At 25.9% G+C, this 26,332-nt stretch overlaps 1 protein-coding gene across 2 annotated transcripts; it reads right to left on the reverse strand.

The window, feature by feature from the left end:
- Positions 1-861: 861 nt before the first annotated feature.
- LOC100211656 (cystinosin homolog) lies at positions 862-24,359 on the reverse strand. Of its 2 annotated transcripts, XM_065801834.1 has the most exons (11): positions 24,204-24,359; positions 21,972-22,047; positions 20,801-20,876; positions 17,654-17,766; positions 15,441-15,555; positions 15,317-15,342; positions 2,916-3,015; positions 2,015-2,134; positions 1,761-1,931; positions 1,557-1,674; positions 862-1,457 (listed from the first exon to the last, which is right to left on the reverse strand). In XM_065801834.1, exons 1-11 carry the CDS (start codon positions 24,253-24,255, stop codon positions 1,276-1,278), a joined length of 1,149 nt encoding a protein of 382 aa, XP_065657906.1. In that variant the 5' UTR covers positions 24,256-24,359; the 3' UTR covers positions 862-1,275. The 2 variants fall into 2 exon arrangements, with proteins under 2 accessions (XP_065657906.1, XP_065657908.1); XM_065801836.1 differs by lacking the exon at positions 1,761-1,931.
- Between the last annotated feature and the right edge of the window lie 1,973 nt (positions 24,360-26,332).

A 26,332-nucleotide genomic window follows, 5' to 3' on the forward strand; every position in this document is an offset into this window, starting at 1 on the left:
TAGTCTGTGTCATATGTCTTAAAAAAGGTTAAAAATAAATTCCGGCCTGAAATATCGTAACTCCAGCCGGAACCGGAATGACCTAAAAGTCACAAATTACGGCCGAAACAGAATTCCGGTACATTCTTAAATTAAACACTCACTTTAAAAAGACTATAAAAAAAAGTAACAATCTTGAAGGAAAATGCTTCACCATCATGAATAAAAAATTTACAAATTTAAAGAAAATTGCACCTTTTATCAGTTTAAACTTTTATATAAATATATAGTTATATCACACACAACAGTTACAATATGAAAAAACATTAAAATGATATGTAACAGTTTAGCTATATTGGCATATATAAATTATGTTAATAAAATGGTAATCGTGTATAATGGTAAACAATCTACATAAAAGTTGTTACAATTCAATTTTACCAATGGTAACAACATTTATATTTCATCTTTCAAGCTAAATGAATTGGCGCTTAACAAATTTCATTTTGATATAAATTAAGGAAAATTTTTTTATTTATCTATTGTGGTTTCAGATTATAGAAGTCAGAGTAGAAGTCAGTAGTTAAAGTAGCTTTAAATGATTGACATTAGTACAAATATATTTTAATGTAAGAAGTTCCAGAAATCCTTTTTCAGGAGTACAAAATTATAATTATATCAATGATAGAAACAACAACTTATTTTTCTCGTTTTTACCTAGTTTCCTTAAAGGTTGTCTATCCATGATAGTTTAAATGATCATCAGCATTAAGTGGATATAAATAACGCTAACTTTCTTGATGATAAGCATACGTTTTTTAATAATTTTTTTCTTTAATTATTATAATCCAAACAAAATTGCAAAAAATACTTAATATAGTTGGGAATATTCTTCTTTTTTTTTTTAAACATTACAAAACATTTTGTTAAAATATGAATATATCTTAAAATATGAGTATTTCTCTATATAAATATAAACATATTTATACTGAAAAGTTCAAAGAATATAACATTTGTAAAAATAAAATCCATTTATGAGTAAAAAAAATTCTATCCATTAAAGGACAAAATGTTTATAAGAAAAAAAAGATATAAAAATGAAAAATTTTCCGTTTGTTGACGCATCATAGATACGTCATCTCTAATTTTACCATTTAGTTTTTTATACAAACCATGCAAAATACATACAATGCAATCATAAAAACTTAAGTGTTTTAGTTAACTATAATATCGGATTTATTTAGAAATATAAAAAATATATTAAAAACATAATAAAAGTAACTGTAAGTCTTAAAATCAGCTGTGAATAGGAAGGATTAGACAACGTTCATCGTGAGGAGCATTTTCATCATGATGACATCGTTTACCATGATGTCTATAAAACACATAATGTTGCAACAGAAAAAGGATATCAAATAAAATCGAAAACAAACCAAGAGCAAACTTTGTGAAATCTCCAAATATCGAATTCCATTCATCTAAAAATAAATATTTGAATATAAAAAATTAGCCTTAAAGCAGTTCATTTAAATTTAAATTTGAATATTTTTATGAAAACAAAAATAATGTCATCATACTATTGTTATATGCAAGCAGAATCATCTGAACAATACTTAAAGAACCACCAGTGAAATCTAACTTTATATTTTCGATACTCCACCCAACAGTTGACTTTCTTTTGTAGTTCATGTAGGCCTAAAAATAAAACAGAAAACAAATAAAACTAATATTGTATTGAAAAAAGCTGTGAAAATTTATCCTATTCAAAAATATAAACGAACCTGAGGAATATATTTAATAAGGGTGACTCCAAGTTTGATATATGAAAAGTAATAAAGATATGTTAACCAACTTAACTTTGACAAACAAGCTGGTATAAATGCAGAAAATGCAAACAAGTAAGTTACAGAAAGTAATCCTATGCATACTTTAGAAACTTTTTGTCCACCTCTCTGAAAAAACAGTATCAAAATGAATAAAAAGGTTTATTATAATAAATTGCGTTTAAATATAACAAATAATCAAAAATAAAAACCTCATATATAATGCACTGTATAATTGTAATGCCAGTCAAAGTTACAGCATGTAAACTAAAAAACACATCGTTAGCTTGAACAGGTATCTCTGTACCTCCATACCTTTTAAAATAATCATTCTAAAAGTTTTTTAAATAAAGTTTTAGTTTAAACAAAAATATAGGAGTATTAGTAATAAGCAAGTTACAAAAAAACAACAAGAAACAAACAAAATGAGAATTTATTTTGTTCATTTAACGTTTTGTTTATTTTTTTTATTTCTTTTCTTTTTTAACGAGAAAAACAAAACAAAAAACTGCAAAAGTAGGCTTATAACTTTTTGGCCCGATGAAAAATAAATGAAACTTGATTTTGAAAGTACCTAAAATGTTTTTTGGTTTTATTTACTTTCTAAAACAGATCACCTAGTATGACCCTTGATTACACACCGGGTCCCAAATATTAGTAAAAAATATTTTCTCCAAAATCATATTAACCTAGGTCTCAAAAAACCCAGAATTTTATAGAGATTTTACATACAAAAAACAACTTTTTTTAACAAAAATTGATAAGATCATTTTTTATAATATTTTATAGCAATATAAGATATTATAAAAAAAAGTTTTTAAAAAGCAAAAAAAGATTGTAAACTTTAAAATCTCTAATTCTGGTTATTTTGGAACCCAGCTTAATATACTTTTGTACAATTGTTTCTGATATATGGGACCCAGCATATAATCAAGGGTCATACAAAGCAATTTTTTCAAAAGGTTTTATTTAAACCAACGGCTTGTTAGTTACTTTTTAACCAAGGTTGATCTATTATTCATAAAACCGATTATGAAGCCAAAAAGTACCAAAAAACTATAACTTACTGCACAGATGGAACCCCAAATAACCTATAATTAAAAAAAGCAATACCTGTATAGATGGAACCCAAAACAATCCAACATTAAAAAAGCTATATGCTAGGAAACCAGTCATGTTGTAGCAGACAAAATCAAAGTTTAAACCCACAACGCTAGTAAAAAAATAATAATTAAAATCAAAAGATTTTTATTTAAAAAACTATATGCTAACAAACCAGTCATGCTATAGCAGACAAAATTAAAGTTTAAACTCACAAAGTAAACCCGCTAGTAAACAAACATTATTTAAAACCTCAAGATTTTATTAAAAATCTATTTAGCGGAAAATTAGATGATTAGATACCAAAACTTAATTTCATAATAGGATAATGCTCAAAATATTGAAAAAGATAAATTGCAAAAATACATTGATTGAGAAAGAAAAAACAGTCACTTTTTATCATATTGTTATATACACAGTGTATTTATTAAAACTTCACCATTTTTTTTTATTCTTTATCTTTTTATTAAAATTTATTTAGTCTAACTCGAGATTTTGTAGAAAATTTGAAGAAAAAAATTCGTAATCAGATAATGATGCTAATGATGACCATTGAAGATTCATCAATTTATAATATATGAATTGATGATACATCAATTTATGATGTATCCAAGATTTATGATGTATGAATTGCAAATTAAATAATAATATGTTATTAAACTTCTTAATAACATATTATTATTATAAAATTAAATAATAAATGAAGTTGAGTTAAAATTAAAAATGACAAATGCCAGGTTTTTACTGTTAACAATTCTGTTGACAGCAGTTATAATAAGTTAATAACCGCAAACAATAAGCAAAAAATTTTGTCAGAACTTATAAAATTTGAAAATTTTGAAGAGTTACAAATCTTGTAACTGCTGACACTGTTAAAAAACTTTAAAAAATTTGCAGGTGACTAAATCCAAAGAGTACTACAAAAAGTTGTGAGCCTTTTGTCTCCAGAATTAAAGAAATAATGTAGAAATAGAAAATAATAAGAAGAATAAGAATGAATAATTAAAATCTTTCTTTTGAACAAAAAATTTCTTTTTTTTTAATTTATTCAAAAGTAAATGTTGTTGTTGTTGTTGTCATAGATTGAATAAATGAATTGTGATTGAATGAATGGATTGTGATCGAAAGAATCAACTGTGATTAAACAATTTGATCGTGATTGATTAAAAATGAATGTATATTGTGAAAAAAGCATATTGTGATTAAATGATTGTGGTTGAATGAATCGATTGTGATTGAATAAATTGATCTTTATCAAATTAATAAATTGTGATCAAATAAATTGATTGATATCAAATGAATTCATTGAGATCAAATAAAATGATTGTTATCAAATGAATTGATTGTGATTAAGTAAATTGATTGTGATTGAACAATTTGACTGCGATTGAAAATATATACAAATGTATATTTGTAAAACTTTAGCTATAATCTGGTTGTGAAAAAACATTTTTTTTTAAACATCTTCACTTCGAAAATTACTAGAAAGTTAAGAGAAAAGATGAAGTTTATTGAGCAAGATAATGATTGATAGACAACTTAAAAGACTGAAAATTATAGGAATCAGGAAAGCAAGATAAAGGAAGTGAATTCCAAAGAATGCCATTACAATGATGTGATAATGGTTAGAGTTTGGCTGCAAGAGCAGGTCCAACTATGTTTACAATGCGTTTTTGCATCTTATCTGAAAGAGAAAGGGCATCATTGGAAGATCCGCCCCAGATATGGTAACAGTATTCCATACAAGGACAGATTTGAGATTTATAGGGATAAAGAATAGAATCTAGAGTAAAAAAGTGGCGAGCATGATAAAGAGATGCAACCTTAGCAGATGCTGATTTTGCAATAGGTTTGCTATATGGTTTACAAGAAAAATCGGAAGTAAGATTTAATCCTAGAAGATGAAGGGTAGATGACTTGTCAAGTACATCACCATTCATAAATATACGAAGATCTAAATTATTGTGGTAACGATTGGCTGAAAAAATTGGGTTTTATCTGAATTAAAGTTCACCAGCCACATTTTTACTGGTATAGAACTTCATGTTCCATAAACACTCGGTGCAATTGAATAGCAACAAAGAACTTAAACCTTTTTTTATTTTTATGATCTATGTTCATGTTAACAGATTTCATCTTACAGTCAAGGCATGTTCAAACAAAGGCAAGAGATTGTATAATAACATTAACATCAACTAAATGATTATTGAAGTCATTTTGATTACTGTGAGGTTGTGGAATAGCTTCATCATTGACAATAAGATTGTTGATTGAGATTGTAAGATTATACCAAAACAAAAAAAAAAAAACGATTCTTTATTACAAAAGCATCTATATTTCAAGAAAAAACTCTTCAGTTTTTTCATTTTTGAAACTCTAAAAGAACATGTTTTTCTTCTCAATACATCAGTTTTTATATTGTACAATTAGAAATAATATTTTTTTTTTTATTCTCCACTAAAAAAAAAAAGGAATAACAAAGAATTATACTCTGGCACAATAAGTGGTTCGCTTATATAACTTTTTAAAGTGGTTTGCTTTTCAATTTTTCACTCTGTAATTTCTAAACCTATTTTTCTAATATTATTGCTCAAGCAATTTAATAAGAACCAATATATCAATATATGATGCATATAAGGTATAACACTTTAGTTTTATTTAAAATAAGGTACTAGAGTGTATTGCTAAAGAGCAATAAACTCTAGTACCTTATTTTAAATAAAAAATCAAAGCATTTAGAACATTTATATTTTGATATTTTTGATCACCTGAAATTCTTTTACTACAGATCTTAATTTTTTTACTGACATTAATTATTGAAATAAACTAATATTAGCCAAATAACAAGTACAACTTCACTATTTACAAGAATATAGAATAGAATTTGAAAAATATAATATATATATATATACACACACACACATATATATATATATATATATATATATATATATATATATATATATATATATATATATATATATATATACATATAGTTCTATAGTTTGTTGCATTTGGGAAGCACGGAAGGAAAAAAGTGATTCGTGATTACGCCAACACATACATCACTTTTAATTACTTTTGACTTTCGTCCAACATTTGCGTGTTGGACAAAAGTCAAAACCATTAATTTAATTACAAATTAATCGTTTTTTAAAAAAACCACAAAAATGCAAATTTAATTGACCAGAATGTTTTTAAAAACATTCTGAATGTTTTTAAAATATTCTGAATGTTTATAACAATATAAACAATGTTTTATTTTTATTTTTTTTAAGAAAATGTTTTTATTTTTAATTTTTTTAATAAAATGTTTTTATTTTTGATTTTTTTACTGTAAATCATGTGCGGAGTGTTGCTACATTGACTATCTTATAGCCTGACTCGCTAGGGAGTGCTGCCACATCGACTGACAAATAGCCTGACTCGCAAGGGAGTGCTGCTATATCGACTGACAAATAACCTGACTCGCAACAGAGTGCTGCTACATCTTTTAGCCTGACCTGCAAGGGAGTGGTGCTACATTGACTCAGGGTTTGGTTGGGGCAGGCAGTCTATCAATTAATAAAAAAAAAAATTCTGGTCTTGCATTTTAATTTTTACTTTTTGTCAACAAAATATGGAAAAACTTTCGGACAACATATAAGAGTTCTATATATACACACACATATATATATATACACATATATATACACATTAGGGCGGGTCATAACCATACTTTATAATTTAAATTTTGAGAAGAAGCACATTGTGGTGTTTATTAATTGGTATAATAAATTATATAAACTATAAAAAAAATTTACACACACCCAAAAGGGTTACACCATACACTTTTTTTACCAATTTTTGCATGAAATAAAAAAATTAAAAACTTTTTTATTTAAATCTCTTAACAATTTTATTTAATTCATGTAACACTAATTTTTAAGTTTTTAGTTATATATTATTTTATTTTTATAATTTTAATATAGAATTTTACATCCCATTCGAACAATATTACTTTGCTATAATAAAATCTATGTTATTTTGGAACAATTAGTACAAGTTGCAGTAAATTTTAATAATATTTTATTAAATTCTTTTTAGCCTCTATATTTGTTATACTTTTTTTTTTGTTTTTTTTGTTTTTATTTTTTGTTGTTATTCACCTCTTCTTAAGGCCGAAAAGGCCACTACAGATGAGGAGGCTACTTAATAGTGATTATAACCCTCCTTCAACTCTATAACTCCGAAACACGAACCTTAAAGAACAAGGCTGCTGCGCGGAGAAACAAGATAAGCGCGGTACTACCAGGGTCGTGGTGGGGATCGAACTCGGAACCCCTCGCTTATGAAGCGAGCGCTTTACCACTACACCACTACCGCATATATTTTATAGTATAAATGTTTATATTTTATTTCTTAGTAATTAAAAGTAGTATATAATTAATAAAAAGTATATGGCATCATTTCATACTTGCAGTAATATTGACAACTTAACATATGGGAAAGGTTCTAAATTTCCAACAGCAATGATATCTGCAAAAAGAGATGTTGTAAAATATTGCTTTTATGCATGCAGAAATGAAGATGCTAGAGGCAAAGGGTCAAGTTCTGCTCATGAATGTTATCAATTAGTTACTACAAAAATTGAAAACATATATGGTGTAAATTTAGTTTTCCAACAACACAAAGATTTTCTTAAAAGTATGTAGATTAATGAAAAAAGCATCCAATTTAAATAAAATTTCTAGAATTAGAAGAAAAAATGTAGAGAAAGAGATGGATCATATTACTAATGATTTGTATGAATCTGAGGAAAGTATTGAATTAGATGCATCTAATGATGAAAAGGATAAACTTTATGAATCTGAAAATTTCTTTACAAATGTAATCAAAATATGATTTTTTACAATGAACTGGCTATTGTAGCAGATCGATATCATGTCAGTTGCAGAGCAACTACTGCTATTGTTAATGCTGCTCAAGACAAGTAAAGGCATGGGAATACTAAATGAATCAAATATGGTTGACAGGAAAAAAGCAGAACGAGAAAGACTTTGTGTTGGACAAAAAAATGTAATTGGGAGAAAATTTAAAATTACAATGTATTGGTTTTGAATGAAGAAAAGACAATACAATAACAGTTACAGGGACAGTTAAAGAAGAACATATTACAATAGTTAGAGAACCAAAAAGCAGTTATATAGATCATCTAACACCTGATAATGGAACTTCTCGCTGCATTGCTGATAAAATTTAATTTATTTAAAACTGGCAGTAGTGGTTTCTTAAATGCTATCTTATGTGTTGCAACTGTAGTAAACACTGATAAGTTTGGAGGAGTGATAAAACTAACAAAAACAGAACTTAATAGACCAATCTAGTGGTTCATTTGTCAACTCCATTTAAATGAACTTCCATATTATTTCATATATTCCATATTATTTCATTATATCCATATTTCATCCATATTACTTCATTATATTCCATATTATTATATTCCATTTAAACATATGTTTGAGTTAATTGATAGAAAAACTTCTGGCCCACCATCATTTAAAGAAAATAATGGTAAAAAAATAACAGAAGACTGAACCAACTAGCAGTAATTATTTTCGAAAAAATAAAAGGTACTTTTCATATACTTGCTCATAACGTTAATAAAGGTACTTTTCACATACTTCCTCAGTACATTAGGCTCAGATCAAAAATATTTTTAAAGTATCTGTTTATCTATTCAATAAGGAGAGGTTTCAAATAAAATATCTAAAAGTTCTCCTGGAAATATTCATCATGCTTGGTAGCTCACAAAAGCCATCGAGTGGCTTGGTGGCTCACAAAAGAACTTGAGTTGGTTAGAATTAATATGCAATGCTACGCAACAGAATGTTTTCATATTAAATCACATTATTTGGCAATAGATTGGCGCTCAATTCCTATTGGAGTCTATTTTCATTTTTTTTTATTATTTACTAATTGATGAGGAGAGGTTGGGGGATAAAAGGAGGGTGGGTGGGAACTTAAGTCTAGATCTAATAAACAGGGGAGGGAATATGTTTAATAAAAGGGGGATTGGGAATTTTTTTATGATACAATATAAGTATTTTGTTTTAAAAAAGTTTAGTTTATAAATCTAAACTAATATTTTTTACAAAATACGCTTAAAACTATTTAATTCTAGTGTGGCTTGCAATCAAATGAGCATTTTCGAACAGCTGTTTTAGCATAATTTCAATAGGATTTAATATGAGATTTATGCCAGGTTGGTGATTTTTGAAGCCTGTTTAAACTAAAAGTTTTTGTTTTTATCAACAACTGAAAAAATTATTTTTTAATTTTAAAGGTCGAATTTCACTGTTTTTTTTTTTTTTAGTTTTGAGATGAAGTTTTTGTTGACAACAATTAAAAATTAATAAACGGGGGAAGGGGGGTAGTCTAAATAAATTTGGGGTAGGTGGGAAACTTTTCCAAAAGTTAATAAACATCCCCTCTGCCTTTTATTTAGGACTCAAGAGTAATATAATTTATAAAGAAATACTTTCATAAAACTTATAATTTTTATATTTTTAACACTTGTTTTAAGTCATTTAAATTTTTGATTTTAATTATTTTTCACATGTAAACACTCAATAGGTATGTAATATATTTAAGATTTATTTGTCTTCGCCAACTTCACTTGACTTCTCAATATAATTATCATTTACATGTGTAAAAGGTTGCTAAAACTCGCCCATGAATTTTCTAGTGTTAAGATAATTTGCTAAAAGATTTAGCATATAAGCAGCACACCCATAAGTTATTATTATATCTCCTTCAGAAACCCTGCTTTACTTTCCAGCTGAAAACTAAAAGTTATTTTAAAAAATTAGTTTAATTTAAATTGATATTTTTTCAATTGGTTTAAACCATTTGGTTATACTCTGATTATTGGCAATGGTAAGTGACGAAAGAAAAGAAGTTAGTACTGCAGCCATACAAAGGATACTCAAGTCCAGAAATACTAACAAACACAATAGACATTTTAAACTTCCTGTAACACTAAATCTTGTAGCCAATGATTATAGTGAATTGGTAAATTGGGATGCTGAGGAAGTTAATTCACCACCTTTACTAAATGTCTTTTCAAATGAAGATATTTTGAAAGCCAATGATAGTTCATTAAGTATTCCAAAATATCCTTGTCATAGTCAAAATATGGAAAGAATTGTTGGAATAGTCACAAAGGCATCAAAAATTAGATATGGCTATAAAAAGCTCCATAAATTTGTAATAAACTTATTGAAATCTAAGGAAAAAATCCCTAAGTTTGATTGGAAAGCACTATAGAAATAAGAAATTTAAATAAAGATATAAACACAAGTAGTTATATATGTATATATATTTTTTTATAGCATCAAAAGTTTTTTAAATATATTATTTCACTTTTGAAAGTTCATGTTCTTAAAGAAAGCATTTGTATTTGAAATTATGAAAATAAGAAGAAAAAAAAAGATCGTTTTTGGCAGAAAGTCTATTAAAACCGATCAATATAAAATACATTTAATAAATTTAACATTTTATATATGTAAATGTATATATTTTTATATATTTTTTATATAGCATACAGAAATATGATATATATTTTTTATATAGGATACAGAAATAATAAAAGATTTAAGGTTTACATTTTTTACAACAAAAAAAATCTGAACCCATTGCAAAATTTTTTGGCAAACATGTTTTGTTGCAGAGCCAAGTATTGCAATTTGGATTCTCGTACGACATCATGTCCGAATGTAATTCTTTTTTACACTTTCTGCATTTAACAACTTTTCTTCTTTTGGCTGAAGGTGTTGTAATCATATAATCTATATTTTGAGTTACTTCTTTTTCTGCAGGGTTTGGCAATGGCATTATGAGTTTGCAGATGGTTTTACGCTTTTTAGCATGTTTTTCAGCTAATTTGAGTTACTTAACTTCTCTTTTTTTGAGATAATCTGCAACACCATGTTCTGTAATACATTGACCTGCAATTTTTGGAATATTAGATTGCCTCAATTTTTTTACATGAGGCTGATTTTTTTCTTGAAAAAAACTCTTTAGCTCATTTTCCATTTCGATTTTCATTCTCTCATGTAGTGCTCTGTACTTGTCGAACCTCGAAGCTGCTGTTGCTGGTTCAGAAGATAATGCTTTATTGTTGGCAATGGCATTGAATGCCTGTTGATTAATTTTGTTTTTGTTTAGTGGAAATAACTCAGTATATTCAAAACCAGCAATAGCGTGCAAACGTGTAAAACACTTACCGCTCTCATACACTTGTTTGAGCAATGTAGGAAAATTTACTTTATCTAAGTTTTTGCATTTTGTGTCTTTGTAATATTTGCTAAGAACTGCCTTCCACACTTGCTTAACATGGCAATAGATACCTCTGTCTAGTGGCTGAAGAATGATGTGACGTGAGACATATGTCCATCAAGATGTAAAATATGAGTACCACTAACAGCTTGACATTCTGGTTTATACACTTCCTTCAACCATTCAATAAATGTGTCATGCTCCATCCAACCAGATTTAGAAATTGAATATTTGGTGCCAGTCGGATCACTCAGCTCTAAAGTTTCGTTTTGCTTTGTATACCATGAATGATGGTGTAAAGTATCCATCAGCATTACAGCAATTGTTCACTGTATAATGGATTTTTTCATTGTTACCAGTGAGTTTCAAAACACGCTTTGCACCTTTTCGACTACAGTTGCTTTGCCTTGATCACCACAGAAACTCATTTCATCGGAATTCCAAATGTGACAACCAGAAGTTATCCAAGACAATTGATATTGTTTAGTGACAACTTCAAAATAATTATCAATTATTTCTTGCGTACAAGAAGCGGCTCTGGCATATGCTAAAGTGTGAGTTTTTCTTGTGGAAATTTCTTTAGACCATCAGTTTATGAATGCATAAAACCAGCCTTTGCCAAGCCTGCCGTTTTTAAATAGGCCTGATTGATTTGTACAAAGAAGGTAACCGCATACGAAGTCCATAACATCACTTCGTGCTAAACCATAACCCCAATCACATAGGAACTTAAACGCATGCACCATAATTGACATAGTTTGCTGTGAGAGTACGGTTGTTGATCTTGATCCCTTGAAGCTAGCATTGTTGTTGTTCTTGCGACCTATTAGTTGAGAACAGTATGCCATATTTGAATGTAGCTTTTCTGATTGAAGTATTTTTTTCTTTTATATCATTTAACGCAGCTTCTATATCTTCTTCATTGTATGACTTTTTACTTGTTGTCATCTTGAAAGTGAATAACTAATAAATATCATTGAGTCATTTTTGTAAAATAACTTTATATAGGAAGAACCCGGAACTAACACATGAGAAAATCCAATAATTTAATTCACTTAGGTACCTAATTTAAAAATTCACATACTACTTAATAAAGGAATTTAAAGTAAATATGTGAATGTTCGGTTTTACCAGAAAAAATATAATACTAATTTTTCTTACTTTTTTGTCTAATTTTTAACTATAAAACGAAAAAAAATTATGTAGTTGGTATTAAAATTAAATTTTCTACAAGATAGAGGTAAAATTATTGGTTTCCGAATTATTACGATAGCAAATAAAAAAAAAAGCAAATTTTTACGACTCTCTTTTAAACTTTTATAAAAATAAAATGACTGAAAAATGACTCGGATTTTATTTTGACACATTTGAATAGAGGAGATGATTCTCTTTCTTCTGGTGTTTTTATTTTTTAAATATTCCTATCAGTTCCGGTTTTATTTAAACTTTTCGATCAGTGATCAAAAAAACAGTATGATCGGTTTGACCCATTTTTACTCTATATTATTAGAGAATTTACATTGTATAGGTAAATCACAAAAATTAAATGGTATAAAACACAATTAAGATGAAAATTGCTAACCATAACCCCATTTTTATCAAAAATGCTATAAAATCTGATTTTGTGTATATTTTTGTTTATATATGTAGAAACTCTGCACGTTGAGGGTTGATTATATATATATATATATATATATATATATATATATATATATATATATATATATATATATATATATATATATATATATATATATATATATATATATATATATATATATATATATATATATATATATATATATGTAAGTATGTATATATATTTTTAAAAAAACTTCTTTTTATGGATTAATTTCTATTTGTTAAAAATATATTTATTTTTAGGATATTTCGAGGGAATATTGTTTCCCTCGTTATCAAGTATATTAAAAACCGTTATAAAAAAATAATATTATACAAAACTGTTTAAATTTACGAAACAATGTTCTTTGAAAAAGCTTCTTTTTAAGAGTTTTGTTGTGACATAAGAATTTGAACTTGGGCTTTCAAAATGACATCGTCACATAATCGCCATCATCAAAGCTAAGACCATTGTTGCAATAGGTTCTTTCATTGTGTTGTATTTCCATCGCTTCCCTATACAACACAACACTTCCCTATACATACAACACAATACAACACTTCCCTATACAATACAACACAAATACAACACAACGAAAGTACCTTTCGTGACAATGGTCTTAACTGGGATGATGGCAATTATGTGACGACGTCATTTTGGAAGCCCATGTTCAAAGTCACAAAAAACTCTCTTAAAAAACTCTTAAAAAGAAGCTCTTACAAAGAACTTTGTTTTTTGAATTTAAACAGTTTTGTATAATATTATTTTTTATAACAGTTTTTAATATACTTGATAACAAGGGTATCAATATTCCCTCGAAATATTTTAAAAATAAATATTTTTTTAAACAAATAGAAATTAATCCATAAAAAGAAGTTTTTTAAAAAAAATATTTAAACAAATAAAATCCATTGAAGATGTCAATATTTAATATATATATATATATACACACACACACACGCACACACACAATGAATTATGTTTAAGGTAAAAAAGGTAATATAAAACTTAATTAATTGACAATAATTATAACAAAATTCTTATGAATTTAATTCTCCAAATTATACATTATAAATATATTTTATTAAACATAAAACCAGTTAACTTAATCTTTTAATAAATATATATTTATTGAACTTAATATTGGGAATATTATTTTTTCCCTTCAGACTGAAAGTTTTAGTAGCACCAGTTTACAGTTTATTTATTTGTAGGTACACACAAACAAACATTATTCTATTAGAACAAAATAAGAAATTTTTTAGAACTAGCATAAAACTTCTGTCTCTTTTATACCTATACTAACATATTCAAAATGTGTAAACTAAATAGTATAAGATCTTTTATCACAGTATGTAGTTACTGCAAAATGACATTACAGGCTAATTAGTTGACAACATTTTAACAAAGTATGTAGTTACTGCAAAGAGAAGTAGTTATAAGTTAAACAAATACTTTTCATCAAACTTTAACAAAATGTAGTTTAATCTACAAATTATAGATCAATTTTTTTTAGTTAAAAATTTGTGATAAGATTTTTAAAATTTGTTATAAATATAGTGTATATGTTCCTATAAATTATAGTATAAATAATACTATAATTTATACTATAATTTATAGGGACATACACACTTTATTTATCACAAATTAACAAATTAACAAAAAAAATCAATATATATATGACATTTTAAAGTTACTCCAAAGTTAAGGTAGCTCCTACCTAACATAACTTTTCTTGCCTTAGTCTAGCTGAGCATTTTCTTAAGATGTTTTGTGAATACCATAATTTAAGAATCTAACTTACAAAAAATATCACAAGTTTTGTTCTTAGCAACTGCAAAGTTTTGTTCTTAGCAACTGCAAAGTTTTGCAAATACAAAAATTATTAAGTTTAGAACTTACGCTTTTAAAGTTTTTTAAAAATTTATGCTTATTAAAGTTTTGTGAATCCAATATATGGCAGCAGTATTCCATACAAAGACGGATTTAAGATTTATAGAGATAAAGAATAGAATCTGTAGTAAGGAAGTGGCTAGCACAATAAAAAGATGCAACCCTAGCATGTGCTATTAGCTTTTGCAATTGATTTGATATATGACTTCCAAGAAAAATTAAAAGTAAGAGTTAACCTAGAAAATGAAGGGATCTACCCTTCATTTTCTAGGATTAACTCTAATACATTCTAGTTCATAAATATAGGAAGATCTAGATTATTGCGATAATAATTAGCTGAAAAAAATTGTGTTAAAATCTGAATTAAATGTAACATGTAAAGAAAAAGAACAATAAAACATGCAGGGGGAAAAAACAAGAAAAATACTTTTTTTAAATTTAAAACTCAAATTACTAATTCAATACTCAAATAACTCAAATTATAAATTTATTTTTTGTTCACTTATGTCAGCTAGTCTTAAACTACAAGGTAATAAGGAAAAAAAAAAGAAGTTTAACAAAACATAAATAAAATAAAAACCTTTTTCTCTTGAAGTTTTTGTAAGTCTAAAAAAAAAATATTTACATCACCATCACCAGTTACAATTTAATATTTAAAATTCCATAAAAACTAAAAATATAAAAATAAAATTACAAAAGCTTACTTGAGGATAAAATGAGACAGACCATGCCAGAAAATAAACCCAACCAATCAAAATGCTTATAAATTTGATAGCTAATGAATTAACTACAACAATACGTACACGGTCATGCTTTTCACTATTTAAAAAAATTTTAATATCTCAAAAAATTTATTCAATTTATAATATATATTTTAATCATTTAATTCTTCTGTATATTATATCATTTAATTCTTTATATTGTATATTAATTAATTTATATTGTATATTAATTAATTTATATTGTATATTAATTAATTTATATTGTATATTAATTAATTCATATTGTATATTAATGATATATATATATATATATATATATATATATATATATATATATATATATATATATATATATATATATATAATTAATTCTGTACACTTCTTTATTCATATTGCATTAGGAATAAAATATTTTATATATATACATATATAAATCACACTTTTTTTGTTTAGTTTATTGAGTTGAACTCATTCAAAACATGTCTATACTTCTTTTTCCTGATTGCAAACAATATAGTAAAATATATAATAACATATATTGATTATACCTTCCATTACTTTTAACCTGTCAATTTACCTGTTACCCAGGTTACCCATCAGCCAGGTTTCAGCCATTGCTTTGTTTTTTTTTCAATAAACATTTTTAGTTTTAGTTTTTATTATAGTTAAATGTGTAATATTAATATCATAATTTTTAAATATATTATAAATTAATTAAACCATCAATAGGAAACAGGGAGTTAAACATTACTTTTTGACATATTCTTTTTCTATACTTTTACATTATTTAGGCGTAGGCATAAATTGTGAGTTCAAAGAAAGAGCTTAAATTATTAAAAGGGCTTAAATATTATTTTCGAAGAAAGGGCTTAAATTATTCAAAGGATTTAAATACTATTTTCAAAGAAAAAGCTTAATTATTAAGCTCTGAAAAATGTCTATATTATGTCTGAAAAATGTAAAAATTCAGAAAAGTGATAAAAATGTCAAAAAGTAGTGCATATCCCTTCTTCCAATTGATGAGTTTATTGCTTATGTTTTTTTAAGCCTAACTTAATGTATTATATATATTTTTATAGACTTTGTTGTTTTCTACAAACAAGATGACACACTAAACAAACAGGAAAACTATGACTCATCAACATCAAATCAACTTTGATTTGTTTTAAGGACATCTGGCATGAATTTTTATACTAAATTATTTTAAAAATTACTACTTTTTATGAAAACATTGAAAATAACTAGATTATTTCATTATTAGTAATCTTCAGAATGTAAAACTAAACATTTTTACAAAAAATATTCAAAAACATTGTATTGACTTCAGTTTTGATTCTGAATATACCACATCATCGGTTTCTAAAAACCTGTGTTTAGATACTGACTGTCATACAAAGTTATCCCCATTAGGTCATGTCAGCTAGTTTGTAAAAAAACTAATACTTTGGCATTAGCCAATTATTTTCTTGACAAAATTTTTTTTATAATTTGTTACACTAAAAATACTTCATTTCTTGTCAAATCAAAGATTTTACATTACGATAACTACAAGTTTATTTATAAACACCTGGTTTGCTGAAGCATGACAATACAGATTTTTTTTTTACTTTTTAATATTGTAATTAAACTAAAATTAGATTAAAAAACAGCTCTCCAACCATAATCCTGATGTACTTTTTCGTGTTTCAGGTTTACACCAGGTATCCACTGTAGTGAAATAATTTTCAGATTATTAAAGTAGGTTTTTATAGAGAAAATGAAACCAGTAAAGAGACCTTCAAGAACTTTTAGATCATGTCCTAAACTTGATTTAATTTGGATAGTGGTAATAACATCCTTGCAGCGAATCTTGAACTAAAACAGCCATTTTTGTCATTGGTAATATTAATGTCTACAAAATTTAGTGATTTTTATCTTCAAGTCTCATCATATATTTTTGACTTGTGCTATACTGACTTTCACTATCCTAACTAAGTCCACGTTTACATTATTATTATTAAACTACCAAACTACTAAAGTGTTTGTTTTTATTATTAACTAATTAACTATAATAGGTTTATTAAAATCCAATGCATGGCAAACACAAGTCTAATATAAAGAAGAAGAATGAGATTATAATTGTATATTATTCAACATATTAGAATATTATTGATAAAAGCATCTTATTTTTTCAACATGAAAAAACAGGTACTTACTCTTTTTCAATCTCTGTGGAGTTAAAACTGATATCAATATATGTGTTGCCAATATTTGCACCATAAACAAACACCAGTTGTGGTGTAGTGTCATCTGATGGAAGAATTGTAATCTATAAAAAAAAAATTTAAATGAGTTTAGTTTGAAAAAAAGTTTAAACTTGTGAGTATACCATATTAACTTTAAGTTAATTTTTAGTTTGCTATTTTAACTTTGAATATTTAAAAATTTTCCTTTGTTTTTTATGCTTTTAACTTTTATATAAACTTTTATGATTTGCTTATGTTTATTGTTTTTTATGTTACTAATTTTTATATAAACTTTTATGAGTTGCTTGTGTTTTTTTTTTATGTTATTGATATTTATATAAACTTTTATAATTTGTTCATTTTTATTGTTTTTTAAGTTATTGATTTTTATATAAAAATTTTTAAAAATTTTAAACAAACAAAAAGTAATTTCAAATAAATTAAAAAATATATTTCAAAATCTTTATAAAAATCACTGCTCTAAGGCTCAAGAGAGACCACTACAATAGGAGACTACTTATTTATTTATTTTGTTTTTCTTTCTTTACTCTCAACTTAAAACTTTAAAACACAAATCATGTTAAACAAGGCCACTGCACAAAGATGTTGAGCATAGTACTTCTATAGGTGCAGAGTCTACTTAAACCTGAAACACATCTAAATTGTGAAACAAATTTTCTTTACTTTAAAGAAATGTTTATTGCAAAGTTTTAAATATTTTAAACTATTACTAAACTTTAAAAAATAAAAATTGAGAAGTTCTGTTTATTAAAAATATTTTATTATTTATTATTACTGAAAATATTTTAAAAAAATGAGTATTTATATATATATAAGTTTATATATGTATATATATATATATATATATATATATATATGCATGTATATATATATATATATACATATATACATATATATATACATATATATATATTTATATATATATATATATATATATATATATATATATTTACATGTATATATATATATATATATGCATGTATATATATATATATACATATATACATATATATATACATATATACATATATATATATATATATATATATATATATACATGTATATATATATATATGTATATATATATATATATATATATATATATATATATATATATATATATATATATATATATATATATATACACACAAACATATATATATAGATTTTAATTTTTGGCTATAAAAAAAATTGATCGCAAGTGTACTAATGTACAATCAGTATCAGTTAGATACTGGTAAATTAGATACTGATTTTAGTAAAAATCTAACTATTGCAGTTTCTAAACTCTCAACAAGCCATCACAATTTAATTGCATATAACAGGCGACCAAACATGAATGTGATATTGAACTTGAATATCTTTTTTGTGATAGCTTGGGATTTACAGTAGCTGGCAATTTTTAACCCAAACAAAACTTATTTACTATTATTTCAACATTGTCAATCTTCTTGATTTATTTTTCTTGATTCGTGGCATTTTTCCTAAACCATTTTTTTTAATGATTATTCACTACTGACCTCTCATGGAAACCATTGCAATGGAAACTTTAGGGGTAATGGAAACAATTCATTGCAATGTTCTTATCTAATAAAGACACCTGTTTGTGCTTGCTGTCTTCTTACTTCTGATTCCATTCTTTATGTCTATAAATCTCCTATTTATCTTTGTTAACTCCTAGGTTAATTAACTAGTGGCTAGTAGACTGCATCCTTGTTGAACTTGTTTACTTTGTTTGTCAACTTAATTTGTTTTTTTATGTTAACTTCTAATTTTATTAGCTTCACTTAACAACTTTTTAGTGGTTGACTGCAGTCTTGTTAAGTGTGAACTTGTTTAAAAAAAAAAAAACAGCAATCAAGTTAATGAAATTTCGGGCAAATGAAGTTCAGACTGCATATTGGAACAAAAAACAAGTAACAACAAGTAACACTTGTTGCATTTTTTTTAAACTATAATTACTATTTCCACCATTCAAAACATTCTGAATTTTTTAATAATCAGCTAATAAATAACTTTATTAAAAAGGAATAATAAAAATCCGGTCCAGATAGCCCAGCAGCTAATTTTAAATTTCTTGCATTGTTGAAAAAAAAACTGCATAACTTGAAAACAAGCTATATAACTAAAATTTTAAATATCAAATTTCTGAAATTCATTTGCCATCTTGAATTTTAAGGTATCGACAGATTTGAAGGCATCATCAAATGAAATAATACACAAGCATCTATAAAAAGATCTGCAACAAAAAAAAACTGTTTCAAAATCAAAAATTCAACTCCATTTTTTAAAACTTTCAATAAATGAAAGTCAAAGGTTGTTGCCACGGTAACAGTTAAAACATTATAGCTACTTCTGAGAACACAGAATTTATAACATTGTCACAAATTTCATCACAAACATCATCACAAATGCTTGTAAAATACCAGGAAAATTCAGTGCTCGTTAAAACAAATCAATCAGGCAACTAAAATGCAGCCATATTCATGTTTAAATGACTCAATAAAATGAATCTATATTTTGTTTCAAAATGGCTTAAAATCTTTTGAATTCAACCCTTTCAGTCGTAGACAAAAAACAGTAAGATGATTGTAAGAAAAATGTTATTATCAATTTAAAAGCTATAAAATAAAACATATTTGTCAGAATTTCACAAATGAGACCTTGTTTTGTTTGTCAGAAAAATAGCAGCCAAACTTTTTTTTAAAACTCTTTCAAAAATTTTTAGCCTTAGTTTTGTGATCAAATGTCGTTTTTAGCCAGGTCACATTTGCTAAAATATATCATAACTCACATAGCAGGTCATAGGAACTGAAAGGGTTAAGAAACTGAGTATAAAAAACATTTGATTGTTGAACAATCAATTACCAAAAATGATATAACAAAAATACATCAAAAAATTTTTGATGAACTAAAATGAGACAAAGTTTCATGGAACATTTAGTCATGTATTAAATCTGAATCACGTATTTGAATATACAACTTTTATATACATAATATTTTGCTCTATTTTTTTAAATATGTAAGCAAATTAGGTTCAAACATTAAAATCTATTTCTAAGTGAAATTATATGAAATAAATTCAATTTGACTTACACTTTTTTTCAAAGGATATGCAATATTTTGGTTTTCTGCAGTCAGATTTAATGTTACTGGTTCAGAGACTGGCTTACTAAATGCAAATATTTTTTTTATTCATAAATCACAATTTATAAAAATATAACTAAAAACATCAGCATGGAAAATAACGGCTGGCCAATGGTCAATGACAGCCAAAAATGACTAAAATTGCTATTTTGACCTCCCAAAATGAATTCTTGTTGGTCATGGTTGACTGGTTGAAAAAAAATCAGAGTTTTGAAAAACAAGATTTGACAAATAATCATGATGAAAAAAGTTCAAAATTAAATTACTTGGATGGTACCAAACTTCTTTTTTTAATTAAATGGAAATTTGGGTGCACAAGATTTATTTTTAATTAATAACATTAGCTGGTAATTTGAATGTTATTTGCGTTTGCGTTTAAAAATGCATTGGTTTTATTTAAAATTATTGTTTTAAAAGGAATACAAATATGGTAATTTTCAAGCATTATTTGTTATTTTTGTATATATAAAATTAAGATAAATAATAAGCAAAGAAAAAAATAAAAATTTTGACCGTCCAAAAAAAAAAACAATTGACCGTCAATTCAGCGCCGTACTATCGCAAGTGCAACAAGTGCAATCGCACTGGGCCCCCTATTAAATAAATTAGAAAAACTTCTCTAATACCATAAATTACTACGAATTAAAAGAAAAAATTTTTTTTTAGTTTCTGCACAGGGTCCCCAAAAGTTACAGCACGGCGCTGCGTCAATTCCATGTGTTAGCTGGTCCAATTGACTGCTTGTCATCAATTTCTTAATTTCCATGCTGAATAATATTAACAATAAGTATAGTTTTATAGTATAGTTTTATTTTATTTTTTTAATTAAATATAACAAGAATACATATATAAATTTTTCTCTTTTAAAGTAAATATATTTTGCAATTATTTGTTAAAAAATAAACATTAAAAAAAAATTCATTATATAAAAAACTCTTAAATTATTGCAAATTTGTGACTAAAACTTATTTGATTGACCCAAAATAATAAATCCAAGGATGAGAAATCTGGAACTCACTGTTAAACCAAAAAAAAGCTTTCCTTAGATCAGGCAATGTCAGGATCATTGTTTTGGGTGGACTCATCTTTTTTCATGTTTGGAAATCGTGGGAATAGTTACCTGAGTTGAATTGTGAACATAGTTACATGATATTCTAACTCTACTGCTTGACCATCAGTGACTGTCATCTTTATTTCTAAAAAATTTTAATAGAAAAAAATCAAAAGATTCAATCTAAAAAAAAATTTATTTATTGTTATTATTTTTTATATTTTATTTGTTATTATTTGTTTAAGCTAAAACTTAACTGCAGTTTAGTTTTAGCTAAACAAATAATAACAAATTGGGGTGGGGATCAAACTTCGGAACTTGTTTACAAATAGAGTACTTGTTAAGCAAGAAGTTCCATGTTTGATCCCGACCATATCTTTTTTGATTCTTACCAGGTAGACTAGTAACCTAGTCTAGATGGTAAGAATCAATCACGCCTGACTAGTTACCTTGTGGGGCAGTCTTTCTTTTTAAGGAAGTGTTTTGGAGTTAGAGAGTTGAGAGTAGACTTTAACCACAGTAACAAAAACAAAAACAGCCTCCTCAACTGTAGTGGCCCCTTCAGCTTTGGGAAGGTAAAAAAAATTAGTGGACACTAATTACAAATACTGTTTTTCACTATTCTTTCGATCATTACTTCACTGTCGCATTAAGTACATTAAAAAATTGAACAAACAGCTGAAAAGAAAATATAATCGAAGAAATAAAAACATGTAGTGTTTAAAGTCACTCCAAATAGGCTGCTCAATATCACCCCATTTCTCGCAAGTAAGAAAAAAAAACTTATAACACTAAAAAATTATCAGAATGACCCATAAAAGTTAATCTAGTGAAAGATAATTATAAGACCATTAAAAGATACTTAAAAAATTTCAAGAAGTTCTATTGTCCAAACTATTAAAAGAAAAATGTGAATAATTCCTTCAAAATGTGATGGAGATAGAGCAGAGCAATCAAAGCCTTTAATCACAACTCTGAAAAATTTATTTAAGATATTCAGGTATTTAAGATGTAGATTTTTAAAACTTTTATGTTTCCCCTTTTTATTTTTATGTTTCCCCTTATTTTATTTGATAACTATGAGTAATAAATTTCATTAACTTAGTTTCATGAACTGACTAACTAAAAAAATAAGCTTTTCTTCAAAAATAAAACTATTTAGAAATTTCAACACCTCAATATCAAAAACCAACACTTGGAATTAAAATATGTTTTTTATAATGAAAAAATGTAACAAACAAAATCATAATGATATGTAACAAACAAAATCATAATGATATAATTTTTTTAAGCTGTGCTTCTAATACTCTCAGATTTCCTTATGGACAAAGTAATGTTGCATAAAACCAGCTTTTGCGAGTAAAAAACCATTTATAATGAGGATGACAATTATGATGATGATTTACTCTTGAAAGTAAATCTTTTCACATTAAGACAAAAGTTTGTTGTTCAAATAATGGATTATTAAATTACTAAGAACTGCTTTTTTTTCACTAAAATTTTGTTTATTAATTTTTTTAAATACTGTTTTTTTTTAAATACATTATTGCTTTAAAAGTTAGTTTTTTTAATGAAACATTAAAAAAAACTAACTTTTATAGAAATAATGTTCCTTGCAATAAATTACTAACAGACATAACAACTATTAAAAGTCTTAATTTCTAGTTTCTTGAAAAATGCTTAATTATTGGTCCAAAATAACTAGTCAATTATTCGCCATCCTACCCTTCAGTTATTAACGACTTTGAATTATTAAAAAAATATATTTCTTTGGTTTTTAATGCAGGAAAGTTGTAGCTTAAAACAAAGTAATTTGAAGTAAATTTTTGAATTTGTTTGTTAAGGTGAAACCCAATAAAAAAATAGCAACAGAAAGATTTGTTAGGGTAAAACTTTAAAAGCCAATCAAAAATAATAGCAAAAGAAAGATAAGTGACAATAAAGATAAGAAGTGAGTAATATGTTTTATACTTTTTGATATTAGAAAGCTGAGCTATTACCCAATACAATTGATTTTATTTTATCATGCTGACTTGCTTCTTTGTTGATTTATCTCCAAGTCATTTGGAAATGTTTTTAATCAAAATAAAAGATTTTTGGTTTAATATAGCAAAAAAAAAAACCATCATTTTTAAAGCATAAGAAATTAGAAAGTACAGACAAACAAAATATTATAAAAGATTAACAACATTACCAACCAAGTTTGTTAACATTTGTCAAACTAAGTCAACTGTTTATATGAGAAAGGTTTACATGATAGACTTTTTTCACTATTTAAAAATTTAAAAAAATATCACTTACTTTTTAACTCGATACTATGAATACACAAGATAAGTAAAATAATTTTCATCATTTTTCTATTGTTGCCAAAAATATACAAAAATGTTTTTCAATTTCGCCAACGATGTAACAATGTAAATTTTGTTTGTTTGTAAAAAAAACTAATTCCTATAAAAATCAAATTAAATTTCAAAAACAAAAAAAATATTTAATGTAAAAAGTACTAATTTAATGCTCTGTTCTTTAACAACATTAAGCATTTTTTGTTGAATAAAATAACACAATTTATTTGAAACAAAAACAAAACAAGTTGAATGAAAAAAACTTGTTAAGTGAACATTTAAATGACAAAAACTTGTTAAGCGATCAGTTAAATTTTATAAAACACAAAGTAAGGTGGATTGAAAAGCAGTTGAGGCTGCAATGGATCTTGGGTTTGTGACATAAAATAATTCTAAAACATTCAATCAGTGCATGAAAACTTATGCTAGTCCTAACATAACTTTTGAAATATAAAACCATACCATAGCCTATGAGAACACTAACATTACGATGAAACTTTATTAAAACCATGTGTTTGAAACATTTTATGTATTATATGCTTATACATAAAATATTATACATATTAGTCATCTTTATATGTCAAAGATAAAAAATAATTGAAAAATACAACATACTGTTATTAGAATAATAACATCTGCAAAATATTTATCATTTACAGACAGCACACTATAACTAAGTCTTTGGACACTTCAAAAACATGGAACAGAACTGATCTAATAGAAGCTTAAAAAATGTTACATCGGTTGTCTACAATGTTGTATAAAATATGATTTGAATTAGCCATATAGAAAAGAACTAGAGTCCACATACTTACACTAGTAAAACATAGATTTGTAACAGTTAGACAACATTTATTCTCGTAATGCAAGGTCAACAGCTAAAACTTACTTGATAATGATATTGTCTAAGTCACTTATCCTAAACAGTTTGAAAACAAGAATCAAAAATTAAGGTGACTATTAAGTAACCTGAAATTAAATTAAAAAAAGTAATTTTTTAAACAAAGATGGACTTAAGGACTAAAACTTGAAAAGCCCTTTTTTTAGATTTTAATCTATAAATCCATCTAAAATGCTAATATTATAGTTACATGTATATACATAGTAAAAAATTGCAAGTTTTTTATTATATTTCAATGTAGATTACTCTACTTTTCATAGATTACTAGTTCTGCTTAATTTAAACATCGTTAAAAAAGTTGTTTCTTTGTTAATTATTTTTACGGTATTATTTACTCAATCTTATTGTTGTTAATAAGTCACGCAGTTTTAAAGTAAAACTGCGTGACTTATCAACAACAACACTCTGCTTATGATGTCATTAATATCTTAGTATTTAAAGCACTGTTTTATAAATTAGTTGAGATAATCAAAACGCAATTTTAAAGGTCTTCATTTTTATTTTTATTTTTTTTTATTGTATGCGTTTTTTGTAGAAAAAAAATCTTGTCTAGGTATTTTGAACGAGTAAAAGCATTTGTATAAACAAAACGCGTTCTGTCCTTCATCATGAAAACTTTATAAAATATTTTTTCAGAACAATTAATCATAGCCACGGGGACGCCATTTTCATATTCTTATCAACTTGTCATCCTAAGTTAAAATTTTTTTAACTTGGGATGACAAGTTTTGACTAAAAATCGAATTTCGTTTCGGGTAAGAAAATTAATTCAACAAAATTCAACAAAAAATTAATTCAACAAAATTCGTTTTTTAGGCAAAATTGATATTTTGCCTAAAAGTCGAATTTCGTTAAATTAAAATATTATCTTACCCGTTTAACTAACAACATCAGTTTAAAAAATAGAGAGAATTTAATTTGAGCGGTCACTTTTATTATGAAAAACTCCGTTCTCCACTTGATTGTATAACATATTGAGCTTCGATGTATCATCCAGTATTTTTTTGATCCCATGCTTCCTTAAATGAAATAACTGCTCTGGCTTGGTTTGGATCGAAGGAATTGATATGATTTCTAATAGAATTGAAAAGTGGTAACTATATAGCTGACATATGCTTTCCACACGCGGCCCATCCCAGGAAAAAAAGTTTTATAGAATTTCTACAAACTTTTGGAACATTTGGTCT

The sequence above is a fragment of the Hydra vulgaris genome, chromosome 07 (assembly GCF_038396675.1).
Source record: "Hydra vulgaris chromosome 07, alternate assembly HydraT2T_AEP".
Lineage (NCBI taxonomy): Eukaryota > Metazoa > Cnidaria > Hydrozoa > Anthoathecata > Hydridae > Hydra > Hydra vulgaris.

Bases quoted from the DNA above. Each gene is read 5' to 3' on its own strand.
- LOC100211656 (XM_065801834.1), bottom strand. From the start codon at position 24,255: ATGATGAAAATTATTTTACTTATCTTGTGTATTCATAGTATCGAGTTA. The intron at 15,556-17,653 runs GTAAGTACCTGT...TTTTTTAAATAG, and splicing joins TCCACAGAGATTGAAAAAGA to TGAAAAGCATGACCGTGTAC. The intron at 1,458-1,556 runs GTATGATGACAT...ATTTATTTTTAG, and splicing joins TCTGCTTGCATATAACAATA to ATGAATGGAATTCGATATTT.